General features: G+C 38.1%; 1 protein-coding gene and 1 long non-coding RNA gene across 8 annotated transcripts in view; one reads left to right on the forward strand and one right to left on the reverse strand.

The window, feature by feature from the left end:
- LOC132692252 (uncharacterized) overlaps nt 1–648 on the reverse strand; it is a 43,921-nt gene extending 43,273 nt beyond the window's left edge. For all 7 annotated transcript variants that reach the window (XR_013555189.2, XR_013555188.2, XR_013555191.2 and 4 more), the window contains exon 1: nt 508–648. This is a non-coding gene — a long non-coding RNA (uncharacterized LOC132692252). The remainder of the gene's footprint in view (nt 1–507) is intronic.
- A 267-nt stretch (nt 649–915) lies between these two features.
- CISD2 (CDGSH iron sulfur domain 2) lies at nt 916–13,763 on the forward strand. The gene is made up of 3 exons (XM_060654540.2): nt 916–1,024; nt 10,849–11,063; nt 12,647–13,763. Exons 1-3 carry the CDS (start codon nt 922–924, stop codon nt 12,734–12,736), a joined length of 408 nt encoding a protein of 135 aa, XP_060510523.1. The 5' UTR covers nt 916–921; the 3' UTR covers nt 12,737–13,763.
- Nucleotides 13,764–27,078: the final 13,315 nt, after the last annotated feature.

Consider the following 27,078-nt stretch of genomic DNA (forward strand, 5'->3'; position numbering starts at 1 on the left):
CCACTCTTCAGTTTTTAAAAAGATATTAATAAAAATAAAATCTAAAGATCTTCACGGATACTTTAGCTTATAGTAGAAATCCTGCACCATAAAAGTCGCTTTAAAGGTTTATATTCCTTTACACTTTCCTAGTTTTAGTTAACCGAAAAAAGAACTGATCATCTGCAGAAGGAACTGAAAGTATCGAAAGAAGGAATATCACGGGTCTTATCTAAGCTGCAAAAAAAACACAAAAAAAACAAAAAACCCTCAGAGTTGCACAAAACTGCCGAGTGGCAAAGCTTAATTTAAGCAGTTCGTAGCTCAGGTATTTTAACTTTAAAAAAAAAAAACACAAAAAACCTGGCTTGCAGGGGCGAGGGAACGGAGTTGGGCACCGCAGGGTAGACGGGGAGGGTGCTCTTAGATGAGTATGCAAGGCTAGGGCCAAGGTACCCAACCAGTTCCAGGAAGAAGGGGTCGGGACGAGAGCGGCCGAAGTAAAAAGCGACGAGAGGAGCAACTCACTTTTGAAAGGCACTTTCCGGTTACAAAGCACTCTCACATGCTTTACCTCATCGCACACAGTATCCTTTCTCCTGGCCTCCACCGTCTACAGATGTGAAGGGCCCAGCGTGTACGCAGGCCCTCTTCAAAACCGTGTTACCACGGAGGGCGGCCCTACTCATCCATTCCCGCGGCTCCGCACCTCGCGGCCGCGCGCGCCCCCTCGGCGTCCGCGGGGCGCGCACGTCATTCGCCCGCTGCCAATCGGCGCCCAGCAGGTCACCTCTCCCCCGGGGGCCCCCAGCGCCGCCCCCTCCTGCAGGCCGCGGGACCCAGGCCGCAACGCCCGCCGGCCGCTTCTCCTCTCGGCGCAGGCGCGGCAGCTTGGCCGGAGAGCGGCGCGGTCTCAGAGGGGAGTGGACGCTGCTCGCGAGGATGGTGCTGGAGAGCGTGGCCCGTATCGTGAAGGTGCAGCTCCCCGCCTATCTAAAGCGGCTCCCTGTCCCCGAGAGCATTACCGGGTTCGCCCGTCTCACAGGTAACCCTCGCCTTCAGTCAGTCCCTGTCCTTGCAAGTTTCTCAAGGTGGGAGTCGGGGGTGGTCTAAACATCCTCGGGCTAAGGGACGGGGCGGGGCTTGGCGAGTGGCACGTTACCCCGTGACCCTGCGCGCAGAGGGCGGGGGCGAGCGCTGGCGCAGCCGCCGTGGAGCGCGAGTGATTCCTCCTGTGGGTTCTTGGGGGCTTCCGTCCTTCCGTCCTTGTCCTGGTGGCTCTGCCGTGTTCTTCTGTGACGGGGGACCAGGGTTTTGCAGAGGAGGTGCTGAATTTGTGGCGGGCCCATATTTTTCATCTCCATCGGTCACTGCAGTGTGCTTTTTATTTTAAAGTCATAGCTATCTAAGGTGCTGTGAATTAGGCATTTCCAGCTCTCGGCGCTGTTTTACTCACAGGTTGTGTGTGCGTGGGAGAGAAACAGGCACGCAATATGTGTATGGCAGTTTTATTTGGTAACAAAATTGGAGAGTAGCCTCCATTCCCATAGGGAAGACTTGAACTACCCCGGGGCATTTTAGGCCAACTCCGTTACTATGGGCCTGGAGGCAACTTGAGGAAAGATCAGTTAGCCAAAAGGTGTTCAAAGGCTAGTATGATGGACCAGATTTTAGAAAGTGAAATTTAATGAGTGTATATAACTTTCTGTACTTAGATCCTTCCTCTACAAGAAAAGAACCCACAATTCAGGATTTCACATCAAAAGGACGAAAATTTCTAGAATGCAGTCAACACTTGGGAGACATTGTTGGGAGTGTTACGTTGTAAGTGGAATATTTGTAAACCAGACTGAGACTGATCAGGGTGGTGAGAGAAAAAAACAAAAACCATATTGATTCGTCAAACTTTGAACTCATACGTCTTCAATGTCAGGGAATGAAACATGATTCATGAAGACAATTTTGAGATAGAGTTGTTTAGCCTGGAGCAGTCTGGAGTTTTATGGTAGCTGAAGGTTTACTGGTGGAAGAATAACATTTATTCTGTGTAGACCAAAAGACAGAACTAGGACCAAATCAGTGAAGATTATTGGGAGATGAATTTAACCTCCTAATACAGGGAAGGTGTTTGTTTGGTTGTTTTTTAAGAGAATACTATCCCTAAAAAAGGATAGTATTTAAAAAATGAGGTAGTCCAGTAATAGATTTAGATGGGGTGAACTGGGTGACATTCCAAATCTAGAGATTGTTTGAATTACGGTTTGATCGGAAGCATGTATTTTTTTTTTTTTTTTTTTAGGTTTATTTCAAGGGGGAGAGGGAAGGGGAAAGAGAACCAGAAGCAGGATCCACACTGACCTTAGCCAGATGTGGGGCTTGAACTCACAAACTGTGAGATCATGACCTGAGCCAAAGTCGGATGCTTAACTACTTAACCAACTGAGGCACCCAGGTGCCCCTGAAAGCATGTAATTAAATAGAAAGTATAGTAACCGAATAATTAACGGTTATTAAGAAGAAATATCTAAACATCCAAAGCCGCATAAAAATAACATAAAGTGAAAAAAATGTGTCAAATCAAGTATTTATAAACATCAAAGTCTTCTTTTGATCCTATTCTGATGGATTTTCATCAGTTGTATACAATTTTGGCTTTTTTAAACCCTGTATCATTGCTTTTACTTTAGAACTTTATATATTTTAACGTGTTCATCTTCTTTCTAACAACTGTATAGTTTTCTTTTAGAGTAACATCATGGTAGGCTTAACCATTCCCCTGCAGTTGGAAATTTGGAATGTTTGCGTGTATATATATTTTATTTGTAATATTCAGTGGTTAAGTAGCCCTATACCAATTGTTAGTTTTTCTCCTTTTATTATACCCTTGAATGTATGCACCAAAGTGGTAATAAAGAATATGATCATTTTGTGACATTTGGTTTTATATTAGTTTCAATTTTTTGTGAATAGAATATAGTTGGAGCAGATAGAAAGTATGATGTTTTATTTAGTGGCTAGATTTTAGAAGTTTTCTTTGTTTTTATTTTTGCCTTAAAGATTTCCGCTGTCAACAAATATTTAATTTCTATTAAAGGCATTAAGGAAACTCAAAAACCTTTTCCCCCTTAAATCAATAATACATAGTAACTTCTTCAAAGCTGTTAAATATTTAAAGTGAGGACTGATTCTCAGAAATAGTGATAACTCTGATAAGTATCTTAAAAACATATATTTAAGTTCCATTACAATGTGTCTACACTTTAGTTCTCATTGTATTGTTTATTAGGAAACATTAACATGTTTGTAATAATTGCTCTATGAAAAATTGAGATAGTCTGTTTCATACTGGACGGTGACAATATAATAGTTGCAGAATCTGTTTTGGAGCACTATGGAAGAAAATTTCCAATGACCAATTTCCACTCTTTGTCTCCCCTTCAGAGTAGATTTTAGTAGCTAATTACATCTGTCTTGATTGAGCTACTTACAGAATCCATACTTAGACTTCTGTTGAGTCAAAAACCTGAAAGATAACTTTTCAGCAATTGTTAAAATGTCTAGGAGACCAGGGGTGCCTTGGTGGCTTAGTCAATTGAGTGTTGGACTTCGGCTCAGGTCATAAGCTCATGATTGGTGGGTTCGAGCCCTACATCGGGCTCTGTGCTGACAGCTCTGAGCCTGGAGCCTGCTTGGGATTCTGTGTCTCCCTCTCTCTCTCTGACCCTCCCCCACTCACACTCTGTCTCTCTCAAAAATAAATAAACATTAAAATTTTTTTTAAAAAATGTCTAGGAGACCAAAAGTGTTTGCATTTTCTATCTGTGAAAACTAGAGCAAACAAAGTTACAGTTTATATTATTTTTGCCTGTTTTTTCTTCCCTATTTAGATCTAGTGGTTTTTTAAAGCAATAGACTGTCTCATGATGACTCTGCATTCTTAGTAAACACTTGGAGATCCTTAATCACCATACACTATTTACAGACAGTCCTTATCTATGAGAAACAACTTATCTATTTTTATTTAGGTCACATTTTTAACAGTGAGGCTTTTAAAGTAAGTTTGTATATTGCTTGGAAGTATAGTCTATTCCAATACTTTGACCTTTAAAAAAAACTTTCCCTGTTGTGTAAACTTTTAAAGCATGACAACAACAATAAAATCTTCCTATTCGAAAGTCAGAAACAGTTTGCTTCTGGATTTAAAAGCTTGCTATGAAACTTTGAACATATAGCTTTGCCCTTCTTGACCCTGTTTGGTTCTTTGAAAAATAATGGTTTTGCTCCTAAAGACAAGGCAGTGACTCCCAAGACCATCATAATATTCTTTCCAGAGTAACACAAACATGTCAGAGCTGACAGCATCAAAAGCATTAGCTCTGTTTATCCAGAAAGGGCCACTTTTGAACAAAGAATTTACAAGTGGAACAGAGTTGAAAACCTATATCCACAAGAACACTTCTACAAGCATGTTTTATAGTAGCCTTATTTATAATAGTTCCAAACTGGAAGCAACCCGAATATCTGACAACAAGAGAGTGGATAAACAAATTATAGTATACTCAAAGTGGAATACTGGTTAGCAATAAAAAGGAATGAATTACTGTTCCACTGGATGAATCTCAAAAACTTTATGTTGAGTGAAAAAGCTTTAGTGATAGACATCAGTGGTGGAAGGATAGACTTCTAAGGGCAGAAGAATACTTTCTTGGGTGATGGAGGATTTTGCATGTTTTTACATATTTTCAGTAGAGGCTGCTGGGGTATGTTTGTCACAACTGAGAGCTAAACACCTGAGATCTGTTTATTTTCTTGTATGTAAAATGTATCTCTTTTTTTTTTTTTAAAGAAATGAACAAAAGGTGAGGTTTCTCAGTAGGAATGTATAAGAAATAAGTTCAAACTAGAAAGTTGCATTTATTAATAATAACGTAAATAATAAAAGTTATTTCTAAAAGATTAAAGAATTTTATTTTAGGAAACTGTTTTTGAGAATTTGGGAAGATATTTACATAGTTACTATAAGTTACAAAAGTTTTTTCCCCTCTTCCTAGTTAGACCAACTATATTTAAAAGTTAGTGTAATTAAAGATTTAAAGATTATACTAGGCTTTGTGGGGAACAATTTCAGCCTCATTAAAACATTTTCTGCCATCTAACTACCTTGCAGTGTAAATTTTCTCAGGTCATCAGGTATTTATTGAGGACTTGGTCCAGGAAATGTTCTGGACACTGAGACACTGTTCTATTCATAATAATGAATGGAAAAAAGATTTTTAAATTGATCATTAATTTCATTCTATTGGATTTTGGTCCTGAACAGTCTGTATTAGGTTTTGAGTGGTAATAGTAAAACCATCCATTGAAAAGATTTTACTTTTCTCTTTTTACAGTCCAGAAATAGAAATCATTTCTGTGTCTTAACCTATAAACGGTACACAAGAAAATCTGTTATTAAAGTATCAGCAGCCAAGTTGCCAATATTATTTTTATAATATCATTATATGCCACATTTTGAGAAGGGAAAAAAGTCTGTCCTAGTTTCTTAGAATATAGTTCCTCATCGAGAGCCATGTGTATCTATATTGTACTTTTACAAATGTTTTTATCATAGTATTTGATTATATATCTTGGTCAGGAATAGGGTGTAATAGGGTTTATTTTCAGAGAGAGTGTATGCAAGTGGGGGAGGGGCACAGAGAGGGAGAGAGAGAATCTTAAGCAGGCTCAGTTCCCAGCGCGGAGCCCTACATGGGTTTCAGTCTCATGACAGCAAGATCATGACCTGAGCCGAAATCAACAGTCTGATGCTTAACCAGCTGAGCCACCCAGGAGCCCCTGTAGCCTGTCTTGAATCTGCCCTGTCTTAAGCCACATTCTTTTTCTCTAAGGAGATACTATACCTTCTTTTAACAGCATTTAAACTTAAAAAAAATTTATGTTAAAATTGCTTGCTACTCAGGTTGCTTTGAAATGTTCTTTTCTGTGTATGTTTTGTTTGTCTGATGGTACTGGTTCTTTTACTCTACCTTCTTAGTCTATTTGTTGTTTATCTTAATAGTGGGAAATAGAATATTGCAAAATGCATATTAGAATCCTGCTTGGTATTTTAGTATTAGTGTGGTTTTTTAAAAATGTTTTATTAATTATTTTTGAGAGAGAGACAGAGACAGAACATGAGTGGGCAAGGGACAGAGAGAGAATGAGGCACAGAATCTGAAGCAGGCTCTAGGCTCTGAGCGATCAGTACAGAGCCTGACGTGGGGCTTGAACTCACAGATGGCGAGATCATGAACTGAGCCAAAGTCAGATACTTAACCGACTCAGCCACCCGGGCACCCCTAATTTTTGTTTTTAACTTAGAAACAGGTGATTTAAAAAAATTGGAAATAGGAGAAATTCACTGGTAGAGGAAGAAAATCTTTCTGAAGTGAAAAATTTGAAGTAAAGGAAAAAATTTAAGGAAATTCAAGCCTTTTACATTCAAATGAATAATCAAAATGTTGCCTAACTGGGTATGTTTTTAGTGGATTGAATGTTGAGGTCAGCCATCTCCTTGATTTAATTACAGCCAAAAATACTTACCCCATCCCATAACCCCTGATCTTCTCTCACACTGTTATCTTCTACTCCTGGCTTGTCTACTTTTTTTATTAAAAAACTTTTTTTTAATTTTTTTTTTTTTTTTTTTTTTTTTTTTTTTTTGAGAGAGAGCACAAGCAGGGGAGGGGCAGAGAGAGAGGGAGACACAGAATCTGAAGCAGGCTCCAGGCTCTGAGCTGTCAGCACAGAGCCCGATGTGGGGCTCGAACACATGAACCGTGAGATTGTGACCTGAGCCAAAGTCTGACACTTAACAGACTGAGCCACCCAGGTGCTCCCTAGCTTGTCTACTTGATAATTTTTCATATATGTACCTCCTTACCCTAAATGAAACAAAGCTATCCCTTAGTAAACCACTTCCCTTGTAGGTCTCTCAGTGATATCTTTTCTTTATCTTTCTTGTCTTTCTGGCAGAGCAGAGAGAGTTGGCATCTTTTTTTTTTTTTTTTTAATGTTTGTTTATTTTTGAGAGAGCAAGAGAGAGAGGTAGGGGTAGAGAGAGGGAGACAGAATCCCAGGCAGGCTCTGTGCTGTCAGTGCAGAGCATGACATGGGGCTCAATCCCACAAACTGTGAGATCATGACCTGAGCTGAAATCAAGAGTTGGATGCTTAATCAACTGAGCCACCCAGGTGCCCCGAGAGATGGCATCTTTTAGGCTCTGAAGAGCAACTTCCACATTAGACTATTTCACTGTTTCAAAGAAAGCTATGACTTATGCAATCCTTCAGTATTCCTAATTTTTTGCTTTTAACTGTTGACCTTTAGTCTCTCCCTTATATTCTTTAAGGAATATTTTCCTTCATATTTTTCCCTTTCTTCTACAACACTTCACTGGTCTCTTGCTGCTTAAAACTGCCCTTGTTATGTTCTGTTTTGTTTTGTTTTTGAATTAGAGACCAGTATCTCCATTCATCCAGATAATGAAACCAGAAATCTGGGAATCATGAAGGACCCTCACCTCCTCCATTTATGCTCCATACTTGATCACTCACCTAATCCTATTGATTTTACTACTTGAGTTAATGGTTCTTAAGTTTCAAGGTATGTGAAGATTGATCACAGACCTGCTCTGTGATCCCAGTAAAAGCATCAGACTGTCTCCTCAAAAAATGCATGCACACATACACCGTTCAGGCAGTTTTGGGGGTTCCATTTGTCCTCTGCTTTAATGGCTACTGCCTTAGTTTAAACTTGCATTATTTTGGGGGGAATTATTTCAGTGGAATTCTAACAGATTGTCTTGCCTCTTGCCCTCCCACTAACATCCCTCTCTGCCCTTCCCTCTGTCTCTCCACTAGTCCATCGTCCATCTGATACCTTAATTCCATCTGATTTCATAAATGAACAGCTTTCCAGTTACATTAATATGCAGTGATATTCTTAATATCGGTGGTTTACCTTTTATGTACAGGGTAGATTATTACCTACCTATTGATTTTTATCATCTGGCACCTGACCACTTCTACAGTCCCTCTCCTATTTCATCATATTCCAGCAATATTGTTGTGCTTACTTCCCCCAACTTTTTATGCACATTGTATCTTTGTGCCTTTGCTTATGCTGTTTCTTCTGTGTGAAAGGTAGCTCCCCCTCCCATAAGCCTATGGACTCCTATAGTCTTTTTAAAAAATTTTTTCTTTGATGTTTATTTTTGAGAGAGAGGAATGCACGCAAGTGGGAAAGGGGGGAAAGATGGAGACACAGAATCCAAAGCAGGCTCCAGGCTCTGAGCGGTCAGCATAGTGGACTCCTATAGTCTTATTCATCTTTCAGAAACCTGGTTAGGTGCCAACCTCTATGTAAAAGCCTTTGCTCATCCCTGCAGAGTTAATCATGTCTTCTGTCTTATTTATAATTGCACATACCATACAGTACTTAATTCTTTTCTTATAGATCTGTAGTCCATACTAGGTGAAAAGCTTCTTCGGGGTAGGAACTGTGTCTTGTAATTTTTGTATCTTCACCTGTCTTATCACCTGATCTGTCTATGAGGTTTATATTTCTTGAGGGTGCTTAAAGTTTTTTTCTTAAATATTTTAAACAGAATTCTTATTTGTCACCTTACACTGTTATCATTCATAGGCCTTGAATAAAGGCAAACAAGTGCATACCTAGTAGGAGTTATCTTAAATGTCAGTGTAATGGAGTACAGACTCAATTCAGTTAAAATTAATTGAAGTCTTGGTTTATATAAGTCTCTGTTAGAGGACCAGGAGTTGGGGAGGAGACAGATATTTACATAACTGTAGTTTCAGGGCAGAATGTATTAGTAGCTTTCTTTCACATAGTGTTCTGTACTTTTTCTAGTGGTTTCCAACTTCATTCGCTCCTCCCAACAATCCTGTGAAATTGGAAGCTTCTTTTACATGTACTCTTGTGCCTTGAAAGTTTTTTTCTCAAGTCTTTGAGCCCCCCACCTTCTTGTCTTTAGGTCTTGACCTAAAGATCTGTTTTTCCTTCCTGACTTCCTTACCGAAAGTTGGAGTCATCCTATCCTGCTTGGTCCTTAGGATAATCTTTTTCTTTCTTTTATCATTCTGTTTGTTTCCTTCATAGCTCTTATTATAATCTAAAATTATCTTGGGGCATCTGGATGGGTCAGTCAGTTAAGCATCCAGCTCTTGATTTCTGCACAGGTGATGATCTCCCAGTTGGTGATATCAAGCCCCACATTGCATCAGGCTCTGTTCTGACAGCGCGGAACCTGCTTGGGATTTTCTCTCTCTCCCTCTCTCTCTTGCACGTGTACTTGCAATAAATAAATAAACATTAAAAATTAAAATTTTTTTCTTTAATAGTTAAGTGTAAGAACAATTATATTATAGTCTTACCAAGAGAAGGACAGATGAAATTTTAAATTTGTTGGATTTTATTTATCATGATTGAGAACTAGACTGGATTTATTGTCCTGAACTAAACCTCCTTATGGAGCTGCAGTTTACCCACATGAAAATGGGAATAATAGTGGTACCCTCCAAATACAGCTGTTTTAAGCTAACACAGCTTAACAGAGTTAAATAAGATAATACAGTGGTACTCTTAGCATAGTCTATTACTAACATTAATTAGCATGCCTTGGCACATCTTTAGTTTTTCTCTCTTTCTTGACTAAGCGATTTTTACATAGTGCTGAGCAAGATATCAGGTAAGTACTCAGTGAAGATTGTCAAATGATCACATTTAAGAACAGAAAGGATTCTCTACAGAGACCCGAAGAGGGAGGGCACTAACCAACATTTGATGAGTGCATGCTGAAATGTTTATCTTGGTTTCCTTATGTGTTTGTCTTCATAGACATAGGGACCATTTTATTTATATTACTTAATATTCCCTGACCCTGCCCTCCAAGAAGGTACTGAGTGCTCCACAAGGCATTTAATGAACACTTAGGGAATAAGAGGTATCTAATAATGAGAACATTCAGTGTATGAAAATTTTAATTAGTTCTTTAAAATAGTAGCTTTTAGATAACATTTCTTTAGGAATTACTGTGTCTTACCAAAAATGTAAATTAAAGCATTGAAGACATGTTCTGTCTGAAATTCTAAATCAACGGTAAAATATTCTTGGGTATTCCGGGGTGCCTGGGTGGCTCAGTTGGTTGAGCATCCAACTTCAGTGCAAGTCATGATCTTGTGGTCCATGAGTTCAAGCCCCACATCAGGCTCTATGCTGACAGCTCAGAGCTGCTTCAGATTCTGTGTCTCCCTCTCTCTCCTCCACCTCTCACGCTTTGTCTCTCCCTCTCAAAAATAAATAAACATTAAAAAAATATTCTTGGGTATTCTGTTGTATGATTTTAGACATGGTGGAAATGTTTTCTAAACCTATAAAATATATCACACATTGAATTTTGTTTGTAATTATGATGATTGTTATTCCTGAAATAAAAATAAAGATAAGCACAAATATACTTGGTGTTCTCATTGTTAGATGCCTCTTATTCCCTAAGTGTTCATTAAATGCCTTGTGGAGCACTCAGTACTGTCTTGGAGGGCGGGGTCAGGGATAATGAAATAGGATACTTGATATAAGATACATTTCTCAAAACTTTGTGTTCCAGTTTCACAACTCTTCAGTTAGCTCACAAATCAAACATAGTGGTCTTAGATATAGGTGGCTTGACTTTGTTATTTGTTCATAGACTTATAGATAAGAAATTAATGTGAGAAGTAAAGCATAGGTAAAGAATAACTTAAGCATGACACGTGCTGTTTGAGTTCTATTACAAGAGTGCTGCAGACTGTTAAATCTGTACGTGTTTAGTTTCAGAATGGCTTCGGTTATTGCCTTTCCTTGGTGTACTTGCACTACTTGGCTACCTTGCAGTTCGTCCATTCCTCCCGAAGAAGAAACAACAGAAGGATAGCTTGATTAATCTTAAAATACAAAAGGAAAATCCCAAAGTGGTGAATGAAATAAACATTGAAGATTTGTGTCTCACTAAAGCAGCTTATTGTAGGTGTTGGCGGTCTAAGACGGTAAGATGTCCGCTTGCACGTCCTCTGAAACTTTGTGCAGTTAGAATTGTTCTGCTTTTTAAATCCTTAGTTTTGAGGTTCTGTGAAATGAAAGATTTTTCCACACTATTCAGTACTGAAAATTTATATTCCTAAATTAAAGTTTGCATTTTATGGTGGATACTTACCTACATTAGAAAAGGAAGAATAGAAATCTGATGTTTTCAAAACTGATGTCTGCCACTTACAGTATGACTTCGGTTGGGCAGGTTACTGAATCTTTAATCTCCGATGTTTTAGGTTTTTGTTTTTTTGTTTTCTGATAATATATCAATATCACAGACATTTTTTAGGATTTAGTAGATGCTATATGTACGGGGCCTTATATATAGATGAGCTAATAAATGGCAGCTATAATTATGGATGATTTTTAATGTGGAAATAATAAAAACAAGTATGGAGTGATGAGTATTATAAGTAGGTGGTGAGATCTGTTTTCTTCGAGTACTTTGATCATAGGTTATTTGAAGTTTTAAGCATAGTAATGTTCATCACAACATTTATTGTAATAGCAAAGTTTTGGAAATAATCTAGGTGTCCGATAATGGGAATGTGATTAAAGAATGGTATAATACAAATTATGGGATATTAGGAAGCCATTATAAGTAATGTTTTTAAAGAATATTTTAATGACAGGAGAGCATGATGTAATTAATAAAAGCACAGTACAGTATGATCCCAGTTTTGTTTTTTAAAAAAGAAATACACATAGTAAATGCAGAGGAAAAATTATATAAAAATCTTGATTATTGTTACTTATGAGTGAATATTTTTAAATTCATTTTAAAATTTTTTCAAAAATTTTACAATATGTGTGAGTTTCATGGTAAGAAAACATGAAATAATGTATTTTGAATTTAAATTACAGTTGACCCTTGAACACGGAGGTTGGGGCACCAACCACCGGCACAGTCAAATCTGGGTATAACTTTTGGCTCCCCCCAAAACTTATTAGCTTACTGTTGGCCAGAAGCCTTAATAATGACATAAACAGTCAACATTTATCTTGCATGTTAGATATATTACATACTTTATTCTTACAATGAAGCTAGAGAAGAAATGTTAGTAAGAAAACAATAAGGAAGAGAAAATTCATTTACAGTACTATACTGTGTTTATCAAAAAAGAAAAAAATCCACAGTTAAGTAGACCCACACAGTTCTAACCTGTATTGTTCAAGGGTCAACTGTACATTCTTTTCAAATTTAAATAAGTGAAGAGGTGAGCTCTAATTTGGAGCTCCACAAAAAACAAGAGATTATTTTGATCCCCCTTTAAGCCTGTTGTATTGACTCTTGGAATAACCAATCCAAAGGTTTTTATTTAAAATATTTATCAAATAATAAATTAACTGTTTAAAGTTGTTAGATTTGCTGTGATATTGGAATGCAGTTAGGTTAGGTGTAGAATATACATTACTTAGGAAAGCTGTCTGGTGATTTGTTTTTCAAAGTAATGTGCTTTCTTTATAAGAGCATTTCACAAATATTTCTACTTATTGAATCATTTTTAAAATAATACTTGTAATTCTTTTTCCTTTCTAGTTTCCTGCCTGTGATGGTTCACATAATAAACACAATGAGTTAACAGGAGATAATGTGGGTCCACTAATACTGAAGAAGAAAGAAGTATAATAGTAATGAATTAGGATTGAGTTCAGTTGTGTGCTGTAAAATGTCCTAATAATATTTTTTCATTCTTTGTGTATAGAAGATCTTTCAAATGGTGGTCTTAATTATTGCTATTGGTTGAGTAATTATTTCTGCCAATTTATTTTCTTGCTACACTACTGTTTATATTTGATACTTTGTATATTCAAACAATCATTTATATAGAAATTAAATTGTACAACCCTTTCATTCTTACTTCAAAGACTTAATGTTATTTTCCTAAATAAATCAACACTCTTGGTTTTAATTGAGAAAAATCTAAGTTTTTGGCAGTGTGTCCAAAGCTATTCCTTTGAATATCAATATTTTCAATAGAATCTACACTTAGAAATTTTCTCTGTGCACTATTAAATATATTGTTTTCCAGTCCTCTTCTGTGATTTTTCCTCTTTGGCCTTCCACACTCTGTTATTTTTAGGTCAGTAAGAAACATGTTGCTCTCAAGAATTACTTGAGTTTTCAAAGAGATAAATGCTTTGCTTTTATAAAGATTGTGTCTAATAAGTGTGAATATCCCAGTTTCAGAAAAGACTTGAACTGGATAAAGAAAGTTCCAAAAAGGAACAGTTATTTACATTATAAAAAATGTGTTTACTTTACAAAAGTCTTGTGTCTGTTTAGGTGTGTGTTTTGTATATGTATCTTGAACTCTTTGACTCAATGACAGGATGGGATGGGGTGGCAAGAATACTTATACTAAACTCATGAGCTGCTGCAATTTGAAGGTCAGTTAGAAATAAACATAAAGTATATCTGAATTCATAGTAAAATGATAAACACTTCAGTGTTCAAAATGGTATACATTTTTCTCTTCAAACAGTCTAAGCCAATAAAACATAAAACACAGAAAGTTTGTAAAATAAACTTACTGAAGAATCTTTAAAACTTTTGTAATTTTTCAGCCTAAGAGTCTATTTTGTTTTATTGTATATTACAGTTCTTCTATTAATAGCTATCCTTAAGTCTGTCTATTAAAGGTACAGTCCTGTCAGTTTACTGTGTCTTTTTTATATACAAAGATATGCTAATAGGTAGCACATATATGTACGTGACATTGCACTAAGTCTGGTACCTAGGTTTGTAATTTATTACTTGTAACGTCAGTAGATTCTATTGTGTGATCTTGCCTCTGTGACCAACAGCAGGGATTTTAAAACCTTTTTTTTTTAAGTTTTATTTTTATTTATTTTGAGAGAGAGAGAGAGCGCGAACAGGAGAGGGGCAGAGAGGGAGGGAGAATTCTAAGCAGACTTCTTGGTATCAGAACATAGCCCCACGTGGGGCTCAAACCCAGCAACCGCGAGATCATGACCTGAACTGAAATCAAGAATCAGACGCTCAACTGACTGAGCCATCCTGGCTCCCCAAAAGCAGGAGTTTTAAAGTTAGGGTTAGAAATGTAGTTGTGGTTTTGAACAGTTTTACAAGGTGTGTGTCCAAAATTGTTAATCTTTCCTCATGTGTGAAGAGGGAGAAGTCTACCACTGCCATCACTATGGCTCTGGGTGTTCTTTCCTAAAACCTTCTCTTCAACATTCTTGAGGGGCTTCACTGTCAAAGTAAACAATTATTTCTCCATAGATGATCACAAGATTTTGGGAAAAATCTTCCTTACCAAAAGTTTGAATATCCATGGTCTGTGGTCGTGAAATGCTTTTCTTTAAAATAATTTACTGCAGCACAGCAACATGTATATTCTAGTGGTTCCCATACTTAAAGTTTCCTAAAAATGTGGAGACTAAAAATGAAATTATCAACTTTAAGTTTTGTCAGCTAAATGTATATAAAGAATTGAAAACTAATTATCTGATAGAAGGTAATTTTAACACCCCAAAAGTATGAGAGCTATACTCTCAGAATAGTTTGTGCTCCCCACATTTTTAAAGAGCTATGTCCAAATATTTTCCTACGTGTGCAAATTTTTCAAAAGGGGCTGAGGCTGGTAGCAAGCTGTTTTTTTAATGACTCCCTTTACATAAGCATTATTATCAGTTGCCGTCACTTCCTCTTGTAAATTTATAGAATTCCATCATGTCTGTTTTAAAAAATGATCTGATAACCAACTGCTTCTGAATTGTTACAACAGAAGATAACAGCTCTTGAAATACATACCTTGGTTTTCTAGAACTTTAAAGAAAAAACTCTCATTGTCACGTGATTGTTTTGAGGCTTGCTTCTCCTTACTCATTGCCTTACTCAGCAAATGAGCACACGATTACATAAATATCAGGTATCCAAAACTGTTGAGCAGGCTTGAAGTATTAATGATTCATTCATATGGGTAATTAAGCAAGTGGTATTATGAAAGCACATGACAGTTCAGCTTTGAGTTCAATGCCTCATATGATGATTCATTAAATTGCTTTTGTATTTTGTAACCTAATTTGTTAATAAGTTGATGGGAAGCTACGTAAGCCAGTTGCTGATCTATATAGTTCTGCCTTCCTTATTGCGATTCATATAGTTTTCCATTAGAAACATGCTATCAGACTCTCCCTCTGCAAAGAGAGTTTTAAAATCTGCTGCTCAATAGGGTTCTTAAATTATGGTGGATATTTTGTTAACTACCTACTAGAAACATCTAACTAAGAATTGAGTGCCTCACAATAAAAAAGAATGAAATCTTGCCATTTGCAACTACATGGATGGAACTGGAGGGTATTATGCTAAGCAAAATTAGTAAGTCAGAGAAATACAAACATATGACTTCACTCATGAGGACTTTTAAGATACAAAACAGATGAATATAAGGGAAGGGAAGCAAAAATAATATAAAAACAGGAAGAGGGACAAAACATAAGACACTCTTAAATATGGAGAGCAAGCAGAGGGTTACTGAGGGGTTGTGGGGGGGGGATGGGCTAAATGGATAAGGGGCATTAAGGAATCTACTGAAATCATTGTTGCACTATATGCTAACTAACTTGGATGTAAATTTAAAAAATAATTAATTAAAAAAAAAAAGAATCGAGTGCCTCAGGTCCCCATCTTCAGAGTCTGCTTATTACTTCACAACTAATTCTGGTAAGTTTGGTTATCTGATTTATGCTCCTGAAAAAAATTGCAAGTATCAACAGGGTCCTGCTAGTGTCAGGTAAACAATAAAATGTAACAGCTGATAGCAGGGGGAGGAAACTAAAAAGTAAATTTAATGTGAACATTAAAAGTATAGCAGCTTAAAATTTAACGTAGGATCCTGCACACTCGTCCCTGAGAGCATCCCTGTGATCAACTTAATCCAAGTAATGTTACTGATGAATTCGAATCAAGATGGGTAGTATGTGGTATTTAAGAAGGCAGGATATGTGTTGCATTTTGTGATACCAGTGTCCACTTAAAATAGTTAAAAGTTTAGCACTTTGAGTGGTATATCCAGGTGGAAAATTTATGCAGAAAATACCTTGACTCTCTCTTTGATATTTGGAGAGTTCTCATGGGAAGTTTTTCCATTTAATTGAAAGATTTTTCAAGTTTAATGACTGTAATTCACTACATAATTTAATTTGTTAAAGTATGAGGAAAATTAAAGGAACATGGTTTGTCTTGCTAGCCAGGGAATCCCTTTGCATCAGAGGCTGGACTGTAGAAGACTCAATGGCTGTTTTGTTTTGTTTTGTTTTAGCTATACTGCATTATCTGAAGTTGTGATTTAGTTTGTGATGATCTTTTCCTGGAAGCTCACTTTATCTTATCATGTTCAGATAGTGAAAAATTTTTAATTTTTTTTAACGTTTATTCATTTTTGAGAGACAGAGACAGAGCATGAGTGGGGAAGGGGCAGGGAGAGAGGGAGACACAGAATCCGAAGCAGGCTACAGGCTCCGAGCCATCAGCACGGAGCCTGATGCGGGGCTCGAACCCATGAACTGTGAGATCGTGACCTGAGCCGAAGTCGGACGCTCAGCCGACTGAGCCACCCAGGCGCCCCCAGATAGTGAAATTTTTTATCTTCTGGAGAAATCCAGTTTAGTAGAGTCATGTTCTAGCAAGCAGTATTTTAATATAAAAAGTAGAAAATCCATATTGTAAGCAATTGTATTATGTCATTTTATATTAGTTATGATCTTGAAGGACATTGAAAATCTGTTCAGAGAGGCATACCTATGTTGTTAGTCAGAGATGACATCACCCACTAATTGTCCTTTGGTTTAAATATTTCTTTGCTTATAAAAAGAGTGTATCTGTGACTCTATTCTCTATTGTCAAATTCAATATTTACTGTTGTCCAATAGATCAGCCACAATGTTAGCAAATTCCTGATCTCTATTATAAGGCTGTAATTTCCCAAAACGATATAGAAATGGGGAAAAGGGTAGTAAACTGCATAATTACGGAGATGATCCCCGTACTAGAGGGAAAATAAAAAATGTCAAGAAATAATTCACTAAATTTTTGAATTTCCTGTAATTTTCCATTAGTATCTGTCATACATTCCTCTGCCTCATAACACTGAAGATAGGGATCAACACCACCCATTCAACAGATTTAAGGAACTCAAAAACTTAGGGGCACCTGGGTGGCTCAGTCAACTAAGCGTCTGACTTCGGTTCAAGTAATGATCTCGTGGTCCGTGGTTTCGAGCCCCATGTCAGGCTCTGTGCTGACAGCTTAAAGCCTGGAACTTGCTTTGGATTCTTTGTCTCTCTCTCTCTCTGCCCCTCCCCTGCTCATGCTCTGTCTCTCTCTGTCTTTCAAAAATGAATAAATGTTAAAAGAAAAAACCCTCAAAACTTAGAAGTACAGTCTTCAATTATCTTGAATGCTGCCAAGCAGCGAAATAAGATGAAGATATAGAAAGATATTCACTTTAAAATGCTGCATACAGGGGCATCTGGGTGGCTCAGTCGGTTGAGCGTCAGACTTCCACTCAGGTCATGATCTCATGGTCCGTGAGTTCTAGCCCAGCCTCTGGCTCTGTGCTGTCAGTTCAGGGCCTGGAGATTGCGACCGATTCTGTCTCCCTCTCTCTGTACCCCTCCCCCACTCAACGCTCTATCTCTATCAAAAAATGAATAAACGTTAAAAAAAAATGCTGCATACAGCTGTATAAGCAACACATTGGAAAACCTAGAGGAAATGGATAATTTCCTAGAAAAACATAAATGACCAAAAATGACCAAAAGCACCCAAGATGAAATTTAAAATGTTAGATTAATTATCAAATGAGAACATAAAAGTGAGGCTTTTAAATTTTATTTATTATATTTTTTGAGTTTTTAAGAGCACACAGGCACATGCACACAAGCAGGGGGAGGGCAGAGAGAGGGAGAGAATCTTAAGCAGGCTCTGCACAGTGGATCTCACAACTGTAAGATCATGACCTGAGCCAAAATCCAGAGTCAGTCACTTAACTGACAGACTGCCAGGCACCCCAAAAGTGAGGTTTTTAAAAAGGAGAGTTTTGGGGCACCTGGGTGGCTCAGGTCATGATCTTGTGGTTGTGAGTTAGAGCCCCGCATTGGGCTCTGTGCTGACAGCTCAGAGCCTGGAGCTTGCTTTGGATTCTGTGTCTCCCTCTCTCTGCCCCTCCCCTGCTCATGCTCTGTCTCTCTCTGTCTCAGAAATAAATAAACATTTAAAAAATTTTTCTTTAAATAAAAAGAGTTTTTTAAATTTTTGAAATGTTTATTATATTTATTTGGGGAGAAAGTGTGAGGGAGGGGCAGAAAGAGAGGGAAAGAGAGAATCCCAAGTAGACTCTGTGCTGTGAGCATGGAGCCCAACACAGGACTCGATCCCCCGACCCTGGGATCATGACCTGATTCAAAATAAAGAGGCGGCCACTCAACTGAATGAGCCACCCAGGCGCCCTTCTTAGTACTTTTTAAATTATGGACTTAAAAACTCACTTTAGGAGTGTTTGGGTGAATCAGTCAGCATTTCTATGTAGTAGTGGTAAAAAGCAAGATGCAATATAGCATGTTTAATCCATCTTTGTGTGTATGTATGTATATATACACTCTTATTTGGGGTCATGTATATGTATATAATTTTGCATAAGATCTTATGAGCATGGAGAAAAATGGGGATAAAATCTAATGACGATGACATTTTTTGTCTGGAGAGGGTAGGTGGAGTAAAGATGGGAATTTGAGTGGGAGAAAGGAGAGGATGAGCAAAAAAGGGAAAGTAAAGTATTAAATTCCATGTATGATATCCCATTTTGAATTATGTAAATTACACATGTGTATATGCTATAAGAAAATGTAAAATATTAATTGGAACTGATAACATGAAGGTCATTGATGACCTTACCTAGAGCAATTTTAGTTAAGTGGAAGCAAAGAATGAAGTAAAATTCCTATTACAGCAGTTTGAATAATAAATACGTGGTAAGATAGCAGACTGCAATAAACTGACACTTCATTAAAATAATGCCAATAAAAATAAACAAACCTAGGGGCGCCTGGATGGCTCAGTGGGTTAAGCGTCCGACTTCGGCTCAGGTCATGATCTCGTGGTCCGTGAGTTTGAGCCCCGCGTCAGGCTCTGTGCTGACAACTCAGAGACTGGAGCCTGTTTCAGATTCTGTGTCTCCCTCTCTCTCTGACCCTCCCCCGTTCATGCTGTCTCTTCTGTCTCAAAAATAAATAAATGTTAAAAAAATATTTAAAAAAAATAAACAAACCTAAAAATCAAGTAAAATATAATAAACAGTGAGCAAAAAACAAAAACAAAAACAAAAACAAAAACAAAAACCAAACTGATGAGGCAAATGAGGCTTCTGTATATTGGCCCTGGGTTGTTTATTAGCTCAAAAGCCCACTAATACCAAACCAAAATTTTACACATCCATTTGTTTTAAACATAGCTTAATCAGATTTTTAGCTACTTAGAGCTTGACTCCTTAACATACCCTGTGCAACTGTCTAAAATCTGCTTGCCACAGATACAATAAGTCTTGGGCTATAAAGACCCTAACCTGCTGCTGCTCTTTAGAATTCTTCAGTCTGACCCAGAGACTCTCTGCACTCAGATGCTGCTTGCTGAGTGACATCATACAAAAACCACCTAGACACATAAGCCCTCTTTCTGATGCTTTTCTCCTCCAGGAGTTCCCTCACTCTCCTCCTCTTCTGAAGGATGGCCTCCAAGCCTTAAGTCTCTGGAAGGTCTTCCCTTAGGGCTTTCCCCAATATGCAAATCTTCAAAGCATCCCCCAAATAAAGCTTGTGTGTGCTACTGCCACCTCATGGCCATATTTGTCCTCCCACGATCAGCCTTGAAATGCTCAAACTCCTCCCCTTTCACTAGATAATAATAAAAGTAAAAATCCACCAGGAAGATATACCAGTTCTAAAATTATAGATACCTAATAATACATCTTCAAGAGTAAAAAAGGCCAAAATAGAATTATGGAGAGAAATTGATAAATTCACAAATACACTGAGAGATTTTATTTTTATTTTATTTTATTTTACTTTAATTTTTTTTAACGTTTATTTATTTTTGGGACAGAGAGAGACAGAGCATGAACGGGGGAGGGGCAGAGAGAGAGGGAGGCACAGAATCTGAAGCAGGCTCCAGGCTCTGAGCCGTCAGCCCAGAGCCCGACGCGGGGCTTGAACTCACCAACCGCGAGATCGTGACCTGAGCTGAAGTCAGATGCTTAACGGACTGAGCCACCCAGGCGCCCCTACACTGAGAGATTTTAACACATCATTTTTAGTAACTGACTAAATGCACATAAACTTCATAAAGCTATATATATGATATAGAACTATAGTCAACAATTAAAGAATCCCTATTCTTTTCAAGTAAACTTGAAATATTTACAAAAATGGACCAGGTTTTAGGCCTAAAGTCGTAACATTTTATTTTTAAAAATTTTTTAAAGTTTGTTATTTTGAGAGAAAGCATGAGCATGAGTAGGGTAGGGGCACAGAGGAAGGGAGAGAGAATTCTGAACAGGCTCTGTGATGATACAGCATAGAGCCCAATGCAGGGCTCAAACCCATGAACCATGAGACCATCACCTGAGCTGAAATCAAGAGTCAGATGCTCAACTGACTGAGCCACCAAGGCGTCCTTAAAGGTTTGACATTTTAAAATTCAGAGATAGACAAAAAAGCACTAGTATTAGAAGTCAATAACAGGGAATGCAAACTGGTGCAGCCACTCTGGAAAACAGTGGAGGTTCCTCAAAAAATTAAAAATAGATCTACCCTATGACCCAGCAATAGCACTGCTAGGAATTTACCCAAGGGATACAGGAGTGCTGATGCGTAGGGGCAATTGTATCCCAATGTTTATACAGCACTTTCAACAATAGCCAAATTATGGAAAGAGCCTAAATGTCCATCAACTGATGAATGGATAAAGAAATTGTGGCTTAAATACACAATATACACAATGGAATACTACGTGGCAATGAGAAAGAATGAAATATGGTCTTTTGTAGCAACGTGGATGGAACTGGAGAGTGTTACCCTAAGTGAAGTAAGTCATACAGAGAAAGACAAATACCATATGTTTTCACTCTTATGTGGATCCTGAGAAACTTAACAGAAGACCATGGGGGAGGGGAAGGAAAAAAAAAAGGTTAGAGAGGGAGGGAGCCAAAACATAAGAGACTCTTAAAAACTGAGAGCAAACTAAGGGTTGATGGGGGATGGGAGGGAGGGAAGGGTGGGTGATGGGTATTGAGGAGGGCACCTGTTGGGATGAGCACTGGGTGTTGTATGGAAACCAATTTGACAATAAATTTCATATTAAAAAAAAGAAATCGATAACAAAAGGTTATTCAAAAGAGATCCATAGATTTTAGAAATTAAAAACAATTCCAAATAATTTATGGAAACAAGAAGCAATTATACTAAAATTAGAACATATTTAAAATTGGATAAAAATGAAAAGATTACAGACCAACAGGTGTGTAATACAGCTGAAGCAGTACTTTAAGGGAAATTTACCAGAAGCAATTCACATGCATGAGAAGGACGAGAACATGCAACATTTACAGTCTTGCCCGAAGTCTATGGTTAGCTTTTCTACCCTCTGTCATAATACAATCCAACAATACCTGGGCTGTCTGGACATTCTGTAAGAATATCACATTTTTCCATTATATTGATCAGTTAAAACAGACTGGGGGGATAAGAAGTGGCAAGTATGCTGGACATCTGGGACACATGCATCCCTGAGAGTAAGAGAAAACCCTTTGAAGGTTAAGGGACCTACCACATCAATGGAGATTTTCAGGGCCCATTGGTCTGAGGTAGGTTTAAAATACAGGACAAACTATTGCATCTTATATTCCTACCATGAAGAAGGAAGCGCAATGCCTCATAGACCTATTTGAGTTCTGGAGGTAGCATATTCCAAACTTAGGAATACTTCTCTGACATATTTGCTGAGTGACACAGAAGGCTGCCAGCTTTGACAGGAGCTTAGAATAGGTCCAAGCAGCCCTACCAGTTGGGTCATACAACCAGCAGATTCTGGCATTAAAGATATATGCAGTGATGGGGGAGGGCGCCTGGGTGGCTCATTTGGTTGAGCATCTGACTTCGGCTGAGGTCATGATCTCACGGTTCATGAGTTCCAGCCCCGCATCTGGCTCTCTGCTGACAGCACAGAGCCTGCTTGGACTTCCCCCCCTCCTCTTTCCCCTCCCCCCACTTGTGCTTCTCTCTCTCTCTCAAAAATAAATAAACATTAAAAAGATATATATGTATGCAGTGGGAAACAGGATCATATATGCTTAAAAAAAGATCACATGTCAAAAACTGGATAAAAGGAACATACGGTATTCTGACAGCTATTAGCCTCTTCATATCTCTTTACATAATTCAGGTAAATGTTGTAGTATCTCAGAGAATAGCTATTTAGCCTTTTGTATTTAGATAGTTGCTTCTAGCCTGATCGTTCTTAGTAATTTACTACTGGGTGATACAATTTTGAGTTTTGCCAAATTTCTAATTAAAGGCGCTGTAGTGCCACTATGTTCTTGGGAACCGATCTAGTTGTCTGCCACAAATAAAAAGCATTTAGTATCTCTAGTCTCTGAAGCTGAAAGAAAGGAACCCAGTCTTTGTTTAATCACAGCTATGAACAGAAACCAGTTATTTTTTTTCTTGCTTTAAAATACAACTTTTATATACTGGCCTGATCAATTTCTTGGTAGATACATTACACAGCAGTACCTTGTGTGCCTTATTTGTGCTCAATCTGTGTATGTTTACCAACTGTTTAATTATATATGTGCTACACTTGCAAGATAAGACTCTAAAATTTTGGTGATCAGTATGGGTAGGAACCACCTGTGTTACAGCAATGTTATTTTAATGAGGAAGAATATTAAAAGTGAAGAAAATGGGCTTTTGGCAATCCAGTATTAACCATATTTTATTATAGAATTTAGTTTAAATTCTCTACAATAGTGATGCTTAATATTTTAATGTATCTCAACACTATACAAACAATAGAGAAAAAAAGATATATACAGTGGGAAAGACACCATGTGAAGCAAACCACAAGAAGAGGAATCACAACATAGTCCTATGGGGTTCTCTAGCAAGGCCATGCTGTCTGCTGATAATTATACATCATATTGAATAGCATAATTATACACGTTAATAATACTGGATTCACCTGGCAATGGGTATTGAGTTACCATGTGACTAGAACTTCCCATTATGAACTTGGTTTTGTTAGACCTACCGAGTCATAAGAGCAACTTGGTCCAACAGTAGCCTATCACAAGATGGAAGTAGCACATTAAAGATCAGGCATGAGAAGCACTGCAGGTCACAAATAAACAGTATAAGCAGGAGGTTCAGGTTCCCATGTCATCAAAAACTGTTCCACTAGTTTCTCTCCCTCAGCTTGCAACTATGGTTGTGTGGGCATTCCCATGTTGCTTGGGGAGGAAAAAGGTTAAATTTGGTTTATTCAAAGTTTAGCTCAAGATGTGGCTGGAAGCCAAAATTATATGGCTGCTTACTTTAGCTCTGGAAAGGTAACAAAAAGACAAAATCCTCCCAGTAGTCAGAACTCTGGACTGGTTGATTCATTTCACATGTATAGACAGGTGGCCCAAGGTAAGAGTGTATTCAGATTCATGGCCAAATGGTTTGGTTGGTAGGTAAGGGGCTGAAGGAGAAGGCATGGAAGACTGAAGACAAAGAAATCTGAGAAAGAGGCATATGAATGAACCTATGGGAATAGATACAAGATATGAAGATCTTTGTATCACAGTTAATTCTTACAGAGGGTATCTACCAACAATCAAGGTGACAAAATGATTCAGCCAATTGATGTCAGCCAGCCTCTTCCATTGGCCACCTAAGTACTGGCACAATTGGTGCATAAATGTAGTGGCAGCTATAAAGAGGCCCAAACAGTAGTTCTTACTGCTGCTGCTGAATGTCCAACTTGCTGCTAACAGCAGAGAACAACACTGAGACCTCAATATGGCACCATCCTTCAATGAGACCGTATAGTAACATAGTGGCAAGTTGAAGACATTGAATCCCTCCCATTTAGGTAAGAGAACAATTAATCTTGATTGGAATTGAGACTTATTCTGAGTATCAGTCTGTCTTTCCTGCTCATATGGCCTCAACCAGCACCACTACCCAAGGGCTAACAGAATATTTGATAACCAACAAGGAATCCTGGTTATCATTACATTGGATCAAGGAATACACTTTATAGCACAGTAGTTGGAGCAGTGGACACATGACAATGTGCATCAGTAATCCCATCAAAAATCATATAAGCACAGCAATCAGAACCTGCCAAACTGATGAGAATGATAGAAAAAGCTTTAGAAGACTTTTGAAGCTACAAGGATGGGGTGCCAGAATACACTCTAGATCAATGACCATTACATGGTCCCATGTCTCTAGCAGACAGAAGATCAAGGGTGGAGAAAGAGTAGCACATTTAGCATCATTCACAGTGACCTGTTTGGGAAATTTTTGCTTCTAATCTCTCAGTGGTGTTACAAAATGGAAGGAGAGAGGAATGTGGTTGGCACATTCCAAGTGATCCACTGGGGGATCTGTATGCAACAGATATGTAATAAGGGAATCTCTTATTCAATTTTGATGGCTCAATTTAAGTAGACAAGTGTAGTACCATGGCTGAGCATGGCATTCTATGTTCAGTAGAGGACAAATGATGACCTGGGCTCAAGCACCTCAGGATGATGATTTGGGTCACCTGCCAGGTAAGTGACAGAGACCAGTACAGGTACTAGTTGAGGGTGAGAGAAGTGTAGAACAGATAGTGTGTGGATAGTAGGTGAGAGCGATGATCAGTTGAGGGTGCAAGACCAGCTGCGGAGGTAAGGGGCTATAGTTCATTCCACTAATGTTCCTTTCATAAATTTCCCCAAGAAAAGAAACCAACCAGAATCCTGGAGGAGTTTTTTCCCAGATGGAGTGAAATTATATGAAGCAATAGAGCCAAAGATCCAAATGGCACAAGGGGTGGTGATGTGTAGCCAATATCCCTCTTTCAGGACTGAGGCATTCATTCCCCTGCCTGCCTTGAGTGTTGTCTGTTGAGGGATCACAACTAAGACCTTCCTTAAGAATTGCCCTCATATAGGGGCGCCTGGGTGGCTCAATTGGTTAAATGTTCTAATTCTGCTCTGGTCATGATCTCACAGTTTGTTAATTTGAGCTCCACGTTGGGCTCTATGCTGACAGCTCAGAGCCTGGAGCCTTCTTCAGATTCTGTATCTTCCCTCTTTCTGCGCCTCCTTTGCTTGTGCGCGTGCTCTCTCTCTCTCTCTCAAAAATAAATAAACATTAAAAAAGAAGAGAGAGAGAATTGCCCTCAGACAAAAGGAACTATATAGCAGGGCGCCTAGTGGCTCAGTTGGTTAAGTGTCCGACTTTGGCTCCGCTCTTGATCTCACGGTTTGTGGGTTTGAGCCCACACAGGGCTCTCTGCTGTCAATGTAGAGCCTGCTTTGGATCCTCTGTTTCCCTCTCTCTCTGCCCCTCACCTGCATTGTCTTTCACTCTCTCTCAAAAATAAATAAACATTAACAACAACACCAAAAAGGAACTACGTAGCCCAATTACACTACCTCCCTGGGGGCAGTACACATCCAATGACTACTTCATTACTTCATCAGAATCATATTAATTATTGCCAGCAATATTTTAAGTAATATGTTGTGAATGAAAGAAAAAATAAAACTTGAGATGAGCTGAAATGGAGTGGAACTATTAGAAGACTGTTAGTAAGACCAGAGGAAATAATGACGATGTGGCCAGTGTGGGCCACTGATGTTCAGAGGTTTAGTTGAGCAGAAAGCAATGGAGAAAAGGGAGATTTGAGGCCCAGACTTGGACACTGAGCAGTAATAATAAATCTGGGTTTCAGTTTTCTCATCTAGAAGATGAGGAAGGTGGGGCGCCTGGGTGGTTCAGTTGGTTAAGCTTCTGACTTCACAGCTCAGGCATGATCTCATGGTTCATGAGTTCAAGCCCTGCATCAGGCTCTGGGCTGTTAGCGTGGAGCCCGCTTCAGATCTCTCTCTCTCTCTCTCTCTCTCTCTCTCTGCTACTCCTTTGCTTGCTCTCTCTCTCTCAAAAATAAATTTAAAAATTTATTTCTGTCAAAACTTTAATCTCTCAAAAATTTAAAAATTTTTTTAAAATAAAAGATGAGGGAGGTTAGATTAAATGATCACCAAGTGTCTTCCTGCTCCTGTATTCTGTAATTGTAAACTCCTCTGCCTGACATACAAACAAACAGCACTGGGGGACAATACTTTAAACCTATAACTAGCTTACTAATAGAAGATTAATCTTTAATACATATAACAAATGGTTATCGAAAACCTAGAGATTCCTACACCATGAAGTAATTCTTATGTATACATTCCAATTGACAATAACTTCTATAAATTCCAATTGACAATAACTCCTATAAACAAGCACAACAAAAATATTGTTTTTATTAAAAAATAATATGGCATTAAGAACACTCTCACCAAGGGAGTATAATGTACAGTAGAAATTAATGTAGTATCGAGGGCATTAAATACAACAGTCATTCCTTTCCTTAAACAAATGAAAACCACTTAGACATAGTCTATTCAGTTCTTTCATGAAAAGCATTTATGTTCTCTGATCCACACCCTCCTTCTATGTCTCTCCTTGTGCTGTGAATGTTGGATTGAAAACTTTACCACACATTGCTATACTGTTCTCGAGATGTAGGCAGAGTAATATGCAAGAAATATGTTCTGTATTTACATAGTCATCTTAAAGTTCATAAGGAAAATTTTAAAAAAAGCAAGGAAAGTCCTAGGGAAAAAGGAGCATTAAGGGTAACTAGCT

Source organism: Panthera onca, chromosome B1, assembly GCF_046562875.1.
Source record: "Panthera onca isolate mPanOnc1 chromosome B1, mPanOnc1 haplotype 2, whole genome shotgun sequence".
Lineage (NCBI taxonomy): Eukaryota > Metazoa > Chordata > Mammalia > Carnivora > Felidae > Panthera > Panthera onca.